Source organism: Leucoraja erinacea, chromosome 22, assembly GCF_028641065.1.
Source record: "Leucoraja erinacea ecotype New England chromosome 22, Leri_hhj_1, whole genome shotgun sequence".
In the NCBI taxonomy this organism is placed as follows: domain Eukaryota; kingdom Metazoa; phylum Chordata; class Chondrichthyes; order Rajiformes; family Rajidae; genus Leucoraja; species Leucoraja erinaceus.
This window is the reverse complement of record NC_073398.1, coordinates 30,679,804-30,692,234: the sequence shown is the minus strand read 5'-3', so window position 1 is coordinate 30,692,234 and position 12,431 is coordinate 30,679,804. Positions and strand designations below refer to the sequence as shown.

Sequence of the window (12,431 nt, the reverse complement as noted above, 5' to 3'; positions counted from 1 at the left end):
CTCACACCAACCAACATGTCCCTTCTACACTAGTCCCACATGCCTGAGTTCGGCCCATATCCCTTTAACCCTTTCATATCCACGTACCAGTCTAATTGTTTCTTAAACAATAGACAATAGGTGCAGGAGTAGGGCATTTGGCCCTTTGAGCCAGCACCGCCATTCAATGTGATCATGGCTGATCATCCCCAATCAGTACCCCGTTCCTGCCTTCTCCCCATATCCCCTGACTCCGCTATCTTTAAGAGCCCTATCTAGCTCTCTCTTGAAAGCATCCAGAGAACCTGCCTCCACCACCCTCCGAGGCAGAGAATTCCACAGACTCGCCACTCTCTGTGAGAAAAAGTGTTTCCTTGTCTCCGTTCTGTGTCTGTGGCTCTTTGTCTCTGTGACTTAGATTCCTATTAAAACGTGTCTCCTTCACCTTAAAGCTCTCTATTCCCCTACTGTGGGCAAGTGACTATGTGGGTTAACCCGATCTATTCCTCTCACGATTTTGTACACCTCTATGAGATCACCCCTCATCCTCCTGCGCTTCAAGGAATAGAATCCCAGCCTGCTCAACGCCGCCCTGTGGCTCAGGCCCCTCGAGTCCTGGCAACATCCTCGTAAATCTTCTCAGTACCCTTTCCGGCTTGAGAGGCAGTTCGATTTTCTTTCTCACAAAGAGTGCTCTTGCCTCTCACAGTCTTAAAGAATCACCTGCAGGAGAATTTGTAAAGTGACACACAGCCCTGGTACAATGCGGCATGTGTGTGTGGAATCTGAATCGCACTATTGTGCATATAAATCAGCACTGGGTTGTATTAGGTGTGTTGTGTGTGTCAGAGACAGCTGGAACTGCAGTAATTAGCAGGCCATTCAGGTTGAAAAAAATAATAATATCTGCTTTGTTACGTTTGGTATTTGAGCCTTTTCAACCTTCGGTAGAGAACAAAGAAACGGCTTTGAGACAGTAACTGTCCTTTTTTTCATCCAGAATACGTCTGGTCTTATTAACAGCTGAATCATCGAGTGAAATTTGCAGGCCATGGACGATAATAGACAATACCTCAAAACTGCAGCAAATTAAAAAAACCTGCTCGAGGAGCTCAAAGTGCTGGAGCAACTCAGCGGGTCAGGCAGCATCCTTGGAGAACATGGACAGGTGACCTTTCAGATGGGGGCTCCTTTCCTCAGGAACTCAGCGGGTCTAGAAGTATCTGTGTATCACGATGCAGGGTCACGGCCTGCAATGTCAACTATTCCTTGCCCATACCCCCATAGATGCTGCTTGACCCACTGACTTCCTGAGACTGCATGGAAGCATTAGAGACTGATGATACTAAATTCTGAACCAAAACACAAACTGCTAGAAAGGGCAGCATGGTGGCGCAGCGGTAGAAGTGCTGCCTCACAGCGCCAGAGACCTGGGTTCGATCCTGACTATGGGTACTGGAGGTTTAAGAAAGAATTGCAGATGCTGGAAAAATCGAAGGAAGACAAAAATGCTGGAGAAACTCAGAGGGTGAGGCAGCATCTATGGAGAGAAGGAATAGATGACGTTTCGGATCAAGATCCTTCTTCAGAGTGATGTCGGTGGGAGGGGGGGGGGGGGGCGGGAAAAAGAAAGGAAGAGGCGGCGGGGACGGTAGGTTTGTGGGAGAGCTGGGAAGGGAGAGGGGATGGAGGGAGAAAGCAAGACTATCTAAAATTGGAGAAGTCAATGTTCATACCGCTGGGGTGCAAGTAAATTAACTTGGGAGGAACTCAGCAGGTCAATTTAGTTTAGTTTAGTGAAGTTTAGAGATACTGCGTGGATATCAGCGCTTCGACCCACCTAGTCCACACTAGCAGTGATCACACATACACTAGTTCTAGCCCACACACCAGGAACAATTTACAGAAGCCAATTAACCTGTAAACATGCAAATCTAATTTGAGGAAGGACATTCTTGCTATTGAGGGAGTGCAGCGTAGGTTTACAAGGTTAATTCCCGGGATGGCGGGACTGTCATATGCTGAGACAATGGAGCGGCTTGGCTTGTACGCTATGGAATTTAGAAGGATGAGAGGGAATCTTATTGAAACATATAAGATTATTAAGGGTTTGGATGCACTAGAGGCAGGAAATTTGTTCCTGATGTTGGGGGAGTCCAGAACCAGGGGACACAGTTTAAGAATAAGGGGTAAGCCATTTGGAATGAAGACTAGGAAACACTTTTTCTCACACAGAGAGTTGTGAGTTTGTGGAATTCTCTGCCTCAGAGGGTGGTGGAGGCCGGTTCTCTGGATACTTTCAAGAGAGAGCTTAATTGGGCTCTTATAGATAGCGGAGTCAGGGGATATGGGGAGAAGGCAGGAATGAGGTACTGATTGGGGATGATCAGCCATGATCACATTGAATGGCCGAATGGCCTACTCCTGCACCTATTGTCTATTGTCTTTGGGATGTGGGAGGAAACCAAAACAGCTGGAGAAAACCCGCATGGTCACAGGGAGAACGTAGAAACTCCGTACAGGCAGCACCCAAAGTCAGGATCGAACTTGGGTCTCATGCGCTGTGAGGCAGTAACTCTAACGCCATCAGGCAGGATCTGTGGAAGGAATGGACAGGCGACATTTTGGGTCAAGACCCTTCTTCAGATATGTTGATAACTGGAGCCACTTACTGAAGTATTCTGACACTGGACACTGGTACTGTTGAAGCGTAAGGCTGGCACTCGCTGCTCAACTCCCTGGATGTTTAGGATGCACTCATAGCCACGCTGGCCAGACTGGGGCTGCGGAAGGTTCCTGGACTTCAGAGTGATGGGCCTCACCACTCCCACTGGCATCAGTATCTTCTCAGCAGCCAGCAGCTGGGGACAGTCCTGAGGAGAGAGAGCAGGAGAAACCAAAATCAGCAGAGCCGCGGATAGTGAGGAAGGTTGGCACGAGATACTTGCACGGAAATCGCTATCAAAACATGGGGGGGATCGGGAGACACAATTTCTTGGTGGCTGCGCGCACATGCGCGCACTCTCACGCACACACGCAAGGCTTCGGAGGCTTCAGCCGTGGGCTCTGTGGGCGGTAATTAGTGACGGGTGCCGGCAGTCGCCGAAAAAAATCGCGTAAGTGGGACAGACCATTTAATTTCCCATCGAGTCTTCAGCTCCCACTGGTCGAGATGCAGGTACTTTGTGATAAAAGCAGTGAAGCTTTTTCTTAAGGTAAATTTCCTTCCGAAATGTAGCAAACTATATCTCAAAGATCTTTCTTCATAAGATTTAATAGAAACATTGTTTCATAGCCAAACAAGCGAAGAAAGTGACCTTCAAAAGCATTGGCATTCCGCACATCACTGGAAGGAACTGCAGAAGCTGTTTTAAACCAAACATTGACATCAAATGCTGGAGTGACTCAGCGGGACAGGCAGCATCTCTGGAGAGAGCGACGTTTCCGGTCGAGACCCTTCGTCAGACTCATGTCAGGGGTGGAGGGAGATAGATAGATAAGGAAGTGCAAGGTGTGAAAACAGGAAAAAGGGAATGGAGATCAAGGGAAATGTAGAACAGGTCATTGTTAGCTGGGAAAAGGTGACAACAACGCAAACAGAGATAAATTGTAGTCGGAGAATTTTTGATAAGGAAGTGTGAAGGTGTGAAAACAGGGTGAAAGGGAATGGGCTGTAGAATGTGAGCAGGCCTGTTATAGCTGCAGACAGCAACACGTAACGGGAATGAGGTGCCATAGAAAAGAACACATCAAAAACTGACCATCTGCAGGCATCTTGTCTGAACTTAGCTCGGGGAGAGTGTGTCAGGGTTAGACACAACTTGAGGTTCATTAACTTGACTAAACCCTTGGCTTTCCGAAAGACAGCACTACTTTGCATATGAAATGGCTTCACACCGAGAGAAAGGAACAAGGGGTCTGAAGAGCCTCAGCGCAAAACTGACAACCTTACACAATGCTGGACTTTATCAGCTTTACATGGCTGTCATTTGAAGTAATTGAAAATTAATGAGACTTTACTCCTTCCAACGGATTTGCACGCAGAGCCCTTCAGAAGGGAAAAGCCAAACTGCAGGTCCATTTCTTTATCTCTCTCTCTCCCCGTATATTTCGTACACAGATCAATGTTCTGGGAAAGGTCACACTATTTAACACATTGCAACTGCCGAGCGTATCTGTGAGTCCATCGGAACAGATCTCACTCCTCTTGTCTGTTTTGTGACTCCCTTTCATTCCGACGTGTTTGGGGGTTTTCTCCTGGTTGATTGTGCGAGAACAAAGGCGGTGGAGGAAATGCTGAGGCCACAGAAGCTCTTTGCAAGGGAGAGCCGTGATGGAGCACGTTATTCCCCTCTCGTCCCCCGCAGCAGCGGCGTTCACAGTCCCCTGGCCGAGGTGAGTCTGCATCCATGGAGATGGGACTGAGCATTGAGCGATGCCAAGGGGAAACAGTTCCCCAGTATAGACGCAAAAAGCTGGAGTCACTCAGCAGGACAGGCAGCGGCTTTGGAGGAGAGGAATAGGTGACGTTTCGGGTCGAGACCCTTCTTCAGACAAGTCCGCACCGACCATCAACCACCCGTTCACACTAGTTCCATGTTATCCCACTTCCTCATCCACTCCCTACACTGTCGGGGGCAATTTACAGATCAGGTTGTCAACTTTCTCACTCCCAAATGAGGGCAAAAAGGTCAAAATAAAGGTCCGACATTAATTCCCGACAACAATTCGTTGACCGACTCGGCCGTGGCTGGGTGAATGACCGGGTGCTAGACTGCACACAAAGCCCAGCACCTCATCCAACTCATGAACCGATGATTGGTCGTGAGGTGGCGGTGTCGGCGGTAAGCTAAGGTGCGAAGGTCAGACAGCCGGCCGGTCTGCCGAACTGACGGGGCACACGGGCGAGGTGCTGCTGCTGCTGCACTCCACGCGCTGCACTACGTCGGGATGGGTGAGGCGGGGCCGGACGCGGTGCTCCCACCCTTCAGGCCCCTCGACCCGAGTAGCAGCAGTCAAATACGGGGCAAGGGCGGTCCCGTATGGGACAAACCAATTTAGCCCAATATACAGGATGTCCCGGCTAATACGGGACAACTTGGCAACCCTATTTATAGAGGACAATTTACCTGCAAACGCTCGCGTCTTTGGGACGTGGGAGCAAACCCACGCGGTCACAGGGTCAATTCTGGACAGAGGAACAAGGAACTGCAGATGCTGGTTTACAAAAAAGGATACAAAGTGTTGGGACACAAAGTCTGAAAATCCCCGACCCGAAACGTGACCTATCCATGTTCTCCTGAGATACTGCCAGCGTTACTCCTGCAATCTGTGTCCTTTCTTGGGTTAATTCTATACATCTTCCTCTACAACCCTAGAAAATATCCTCCTTCCAGGCCCAGTCGATGGAAGATTAATCCTCTCAGTCCCTTAGTTTTCCCTTAGTCCCTTAGTCTGACCTCCAGTTTTGAAAACTTTTCAAGTTTTCTTTTGACTATATTTATTAAATACATGCATTTGTTCTGGAATTGGTGCTAACACTGTTGCTAATGGACTGGTCTTCTGACAGTGTGTGACCCCTTGAAAATGTGGTGACCACAGGACATCACCTTTCATCTCTTGCGACCTGATGTTGAGTTGCACGAACAACCCAGCAACAATGACGAACATATTCAGGCCAAGGATGGAATAGTATCCTTAGGATGGAGTTTGAAGAATGGCCTCAATCCGAAATGTCACCTATCCATCTACTCCACACCTGTCTCGCTGAGTTACTCCAGTACTTTGGTTCCTATTGTGCATTAACCAGCATCTGCAGTTCTTTGTTTCCACAATAGTGAAAGACCTGACTTGAGTGGATGTGGGGAGGATGTTTCCACTAGTGGGAGAGTTCAGGACTAGAGGCCACAGCCTCAGAATAAAAGGGACGTACCTTTAGAAAGGAAACATAGAAACATAGAAATTAGGTGCAGGCGTAGGCCATTCGGCCCTTCGAGCCTGCACCGCCATTCAATATGATCATGGCTGATCATCCAACTCAGTATCCCGTACCTGCCTTCTCTCCATACCCCCTGATCCCCTTAGCCACAAGGGCCACATCTAACTCCCTCTTAAATATAGCCAATGAACTGGCCTCAACTACCCTCTGTGGCAGAGAGTTTCCAGAGATTCACCACTCTCTGTGTGAAAAAAAGTTCTTCTCATCTCGGTTTTTATAGGATTTCCCCCTTATCCTTAAGCTGTGACCCCTTGTCCTGGACTTCCCCAACATCGGGAACAATCTTCCTGCATCTAGCCTGTCCAACCCCTTAAGAATTTTGTATGTTTCTATAAGATCCCCTCTCAATCTTCTAAATTCTAGAGAGTATAAACCAAGTCTATCCAGTCTTTCTTCATAAGACAGTCCTGACATCCCAGGAATCAGTCTGGTGAACCGTCTCTGCACTCCCTCTATTGCATTAATGTCCTTCCTCAGATTTGGAGTCCAAAACTGTACGCAATACTCCAGGTGTGGTCTCACCAAGACCCTGTACAACTGCAGTAGAACAGGAAAAAACAAGGAGTTTCTTTAGTCAGAGGGTGGAGAATCTGTGGAATTAATTGCCACATGGCTGTGGAGCCCGTGTCAATGGATATTTTTAAGGCGGAGATTGACAGATTCTTTATTACTAATGGTGTCAGGGGTTATGGGGAGAAGGCAGGAGAATGGGGTTGAGAAGGAAAGATAGATCACCCATGATTGAATGGTGGAGTGGACATGATGGGCCAAAGGACCTAATTCCACTCCTATAACTTATGAACTTCTGCGCATTACAATGGGAGAAACAGGACCTAAATTCCAAGTACATCATGACCAAGCCTCTGCAATTGACCCAATGCCACCACCAGGATTATGGGCCTTTATGACCATGTTAAGACTGCAACAATACAACTTAGAGTTGCCCCTGATCCACTGCAATATTGATTTGTTGACACGAGCCCAGAATATCTCCCTTCATCCTGCAGTCAGATGCCCCTTTAATGAAGCTCTGGACTGCCCAGCTCTGCTGGCAATAATTTTGCACTCTCAGTGAATGATCAATAATCTCGTGGCTTTCGCTTGGTCTGCTAACGGGTGCCCTTTCATCAGGCACGCACGTCTGCTGCTTGCTGCTACAGTGCGATCCTGCACACATTCATCTGTATTAAACGAACATCTGTTGAGACAATGGCACGGGCGGACTCGGCTCAGGGGGATTAAATGGATGGAAATGCCAACTGGAAATCCAAAACTGTAGATGCTGGAGGTCCAAAGTCAAACAGAATGCACTCAGCAAGTCAGGCAGCAATTGTGGAAAGTGAAACAGGATGTACAGCCTTTAGCCAATCTTCTCGTTTAGTTTGAGTTTCGAGATACAGCACGGAAACAGGCCCATCGGCCCACCGAGTCTGCACCGACCAGTGGTCCCCGCACATTAACATTACCCTACACGCTAGGGACAATGTTTACATTCACACCCAGCTGATTAACCTACAAACCTGTACATATTTGGAGTGCGGGAGGAAACCAAAGTTTTCGGAGGAAAACCCACGCAGGTCACGGGGAGAACGCACAAACTCCGTACAGACAGCGCCCGTAGTCAGGATCGAACCCGGCAGCATCCCCATAGCTGCACCATCGTGCCGCCCCTTGGCATACCTTTGTTTCCAAATAGAGTGAAATGGACCTCAAAAGAAAACGTACAGATGGCTGCGGCAACCTTCCACATCTCCGTCTTTTCCTGCAGCGGCAGAGATCAGCCATGATCACAATGAATGGTGGTGCTGGCTCGAAGGGCCGAATGGCCTCTTCCTGCACCTATTTTCTATTGTTTCTAGAAGGCATACAGGATGCTTGCCTTCATCAGTCGAGGCAATGAGCATAAGAATCAAGGAGTCATGATGATGCAGCTTTATAAGTCTTTTCTTAGGTTGCATTTGGAATACTGCGTACAGTTCTGGTCGTCCCATTACAGGAAGAATGTGGAAGAAGAATTTGGAGAAGCAGTTTAACAGAATACTGTCTGGATTGGAGGGAATTACATATAAGGATAAGTTGGACATACTTGGATTGTTTTCTCAGGAACATCAGAGGTTGTAGGAAGTCTGGCAGAAGTAGATATAGTTATGAGCGACATAGATAAGCTCGGCAGTCAACCTTGCTCTCAGGGTGAAAATGTCAAAAACTAGAAGGCATAGCTTTAACGTGAGGAGCAAAATTGAAAGTAGATGAGCAGGGCAGGTTTTTCACATGGATAGTAGTGGGTGTCTAGAACACACTGCCAGGTACAATAGCGGGTTTTAAGAAGCTCTTAGATAGGTACATTAATGTGCAGGAAATGGGGGGGGGGGGGGGGGGGGGGGGGGGGGGGGGGGGGGGGGATATAGATCATCACGTGCAGGCAGATTAATTTAATTTAGCATCATGTTCGACACAGACAATGTGTACCATAGGGCCCGTGTTGTACTGGTCTATGTTCTATTTATCCACCTACTCCTTGTGCATTATCTGATTTTAATTGTTCAACTATTGTTGCCGGTGACTAGGCTGCCTTGATCCCAAGCTCCTAATCTGATCTGACCATGGCCTCTACGCCGACTTACTGCCTGACCATCATCACCACTGATGTCCCTCTGAATAAAAATCCACTTGGACCTTTAATACTTGAACTCTGCCAAGGCAGGCTTCTGGACTTAGTTTAGTTTAGACATACACCGAGTCCGCGCCGACCAGCGATCCCCGCACACGAACACTATCCTACACACACACTGGGGACAATTTACAAATATACCGATCCAATTAACCTATACGGCTTCGGAATGCGGGAGGAAACCGGAGCTCCCGGAGAAAACCCACGCAGGCCACGGGGAGAACGTACAAACTCCGTACAGACTCGCACCCGTAGTCAGGATCGAACCTGGATCTCTGGCGCTGTGAGGCAGCAACTCTACCGCTGCATCACCGTGCCGTCTAGAATTCCTCGACGACTGGGCTGCTACCTTCTGTGTACAGAGAGGCTTCTGACATGGGGTACTGATTGGGGATGATCAGCCGTGATCACGTTGAATGGCGGTGCTGGCTCGAAGAACCGAATGGCCTGCTCCTGCACCTATTGTCTATTGTCTATCACCCTTGATCAAGCCAGGTCCAATCTCCATACACACCTTTCCACTTAACCCCCCCCCCCCTCCCCCCCTAACAGAGGAAAGTGTATCCCGCATGGCTTTTATATCCAAGTTAATAGACACAACAAAGCCGGCATTGTTGGAATATTTGGTTTACACCTCTTTTTGCAATGTAAGATGAGTTGCTTTGATCAGTCCCTAATCTCCCATTACTTTTTTGGACACAAAACAGCGGCAGCTGTGGATAAGGTTGCCTTTCTGATCTGCTTCCAAACTGGTATCATTTACAATACTAAGACAATGACAACCATCTCATTTATGTAATGGCCACTTAATATGCTGCACATCTTTCACAGCCACAGCGTTCCATTTACCCTTTGACTCTCAGCAAGCTCCGGTTATAAGGTAACGTTAAGTGCAAGAACTGATGCCCTTCATCTGCTCCTGATGGGTAGACACCATTTGTAAGCCATTCCCCTCCCACTCCAGTCCTCTACTGAGGAATCATAGAAACATAGAAAATAGGTGCAGGAGTAGGCCATTCGGCCCTTCGAGCCTGCACCGCCATTCAATGTGATCATGGCTGATCATCCAACTCAGTATCTTGTACCTGCCTTCTCTCCACACCCCCTGATCTCTTTAGCCACAAGGGCCACATCTAACGCCCTCTTAAGTATAGCCAATGAACTGATCTCAACTACCTTCTGTGGCAGAGAATTCCACACAATCCTTTCCATGTTAGTACTTCTAACCCTGCCTCTCTCATGAAACATTTTCTGTTCATATGTTTCTACAGGAGATGGCGGAAGGGGCTCAAATCTTTGGATTCTTTGGGATCTCTTCTGGGGCAGGTGTGGCCTGTACAAGAGGGACCTCTAGTACACCTGAACTGGAGGTTAGACCAGTATCCTGGGAGGGAGACACAAAGTGCTGGAGTAACTCAGCGGTCAGGCAGCATTTCTGGAGAAAAAGGAGTGGTGACTTTTCAGGTCGGAACCCTTCTTCAGATTCAGAACAAGGATGGGCGACGCTTCGGGTCGGAAACTTTCTTCCTTTGCTGGTGAAGCCGAACAGATTTATGCGGCTGTCATCTCCACTCTGGAACAGCTGAGACCATTGAGATAGAAAAAAAAAAGCAAAATACTGCAAATAATAAAAAAAGTTGCAGTAAGTACTTGCCTCAACACTGAATGGGTATCACTTTAGTGCCCTGCCATACTTCAAGAGTTAAGAGCCTATCACACTTGCATGCGATTGCATGCGTCTGGGGCGACCAAACGTGGTCGCTTGAGGTGTGCGGGGCCGGTCCCACTTCCAAGCGTGGAGGCGTATGGAGTTGTGCGGGGCTGGTCCCGACATCGCGCGAGGCTCCGAAAATCCTGCACTGTCCGAAAATTTTGCGCGCCTACGGCCTGCCGGCCCGCAGGCGCATTGAGGGCGTATGCAGCGTCTTGACGGAGTACGCCTAAGCGCGTGGCATTGCGTGATGACGTCACAGCCCAACGCCATGCGACGCCCCCCCCCACCCCCCATCAGTCTGGATTCGGCCCGAAACGTTGCCTATTCCCTTCGCTCCATAGATGCTGCTGCACCCGCTGAGTTTCTCCAGCATTTCTGTGTACCAGCATCTTCAGTTCCTTGGTTCTATCTACTGTCGACCTCTGCCACGCTTACCAATTCTCTGGATTCAGTTTTCTTACTTGGATAATTAGTTTGAAAGGCAAATCAATGTTACGCCTCAACACTGATGGGTGTCCCTTTAGTGCCCAACCAGTCTTCAAGATTCATCCCATGTTACAGGCCACGGGTCAGTTAAATGTTGATGGAGTCAAGAGGAGATTTGGATTTATAGTTCTTGTGGGAAGAATCAACTGCAGAATAATTGAGCACAGGCTTGTTTTATTGCACTGTTGATTCAAGGGAGTTGTTTTTATAACATACAGTGATTATTTATTTGGTCTGTACTCAAGGCATGTGCATGTCCTTCACAACCCTTGCACCATGCAGGAATTATGTAGATCCCACACTGACAAGCCACAGCACTCTCATCCCACAGCATAAGTTCACAAGTCATAGGAGCAGAATTAGGCCATTCGGCCCATCAAGTCTACTCCACCATACAATCATCGCTGATCAGTTTTTCCCTCTCAACCCCTACTCCCCACAACCCCTGACACACTAACTAACCAATCAAGAATCTATCAATCTCCGCCTTAAATATATCCATGGACGGCCTCCACAGCCTTCTGTGGCAATGAATTCCACAGATTCACCACTCTCTGACTAAAGAAATTCCTCCTCATCTCCTTTCCAAAAGTTACGCCCTTTTATAGAAACATAGAAAATAGGTGCAGGAGTAGACCATTCGGCCCTTCGAGCCTGCACCGCCATTCAATATGATCATGGCTGATCATCCAACTCAGTAACCTGTACCTGCCTTCTCTCCATACCCCCTGATCCCTTTAGCCACAAGGGCCACATCTAACTCCCTCTTAAATATAGCCAATGAACTGGCCTCAACTAACTTCTGTGGCAGAGAATTCCACAGATTCACCACTCTCTGTGTAAAAAATGTTTTTCTCATCCTGGTCCTAAAAGATTTCCCCTTATCCTTAAACTGTGATTGCTTGTTCTGGACTTCCCCAACATCGGGAACAATCTTCCTACATCTAGCCTGTCCAACCCCTTAAGAATTTTGTAAGTTTCTATAAGATCCCCCCTTTTATTCTGAGACTGTGCCCTCTGGTCCAAAACTCTCCCACTAGTGGAAACATCCTCTCCACATCCACTCTATTCGGGCCTTTCATTATTCGGTAAGTTTCAATGAGGTCCCCCTCTCATCTTTCCAAACTCCAGCAGGTACAGGCTCAGTGCTGTCAAATGGTCACTGTATGTTTAACCTGATAATTCCTGGGATTGTTCTTGTAAACCTCCCCTGGACCCTCTCCACCAGCAGCAGCCCGTCCTTTCTCAGATATGTGGCCCAAGTCCGCTCACAGTGTGTCCATATTCCTTTGCCCAGACAAATGCTGGGCTCCATTTTGTCAAGCAGAAAGACGTCTGCCGTGGGTCACAGCTCTGGATAAGGAGCTTATAGTTGCCGTTGGGAGAGTGGGCAGGTGCAACAAGGCGGGGGGTGGGGGTGAGGGGGGGGGGAGAGATGGGGACTGAAGACAAGAAATAAAGTACTTTGGTCAAACTACAGGAAGCACTGCATTGAAGCTCCTCAACTCCTCAACTCAAGTTTCTCCCTGGCTTGCTGAGACCTGATAAACTGCAGGTATCACAACAAATTCTATGTTTGACTG

General features: G+C 48.1%; 1 protein-coding gene across 1 annotated transcript in view; it reads right to left on the bottom strand.

The window, feature by feature from the left end:
• plxna4 (plexin A4) overlaps positions 1-12,431 on the bottom strand; it is a 485,825-nt gene that overhangs the window by 96,732 nt on the left and 376,662 nt on the right. The window contains 1 exon segment of the mRNA XM_055653389.1: positions 2,652-2,852. Coding sequence (XP_055509364.1) covers positions 2,652-2,852 — 201 coding nt within the window.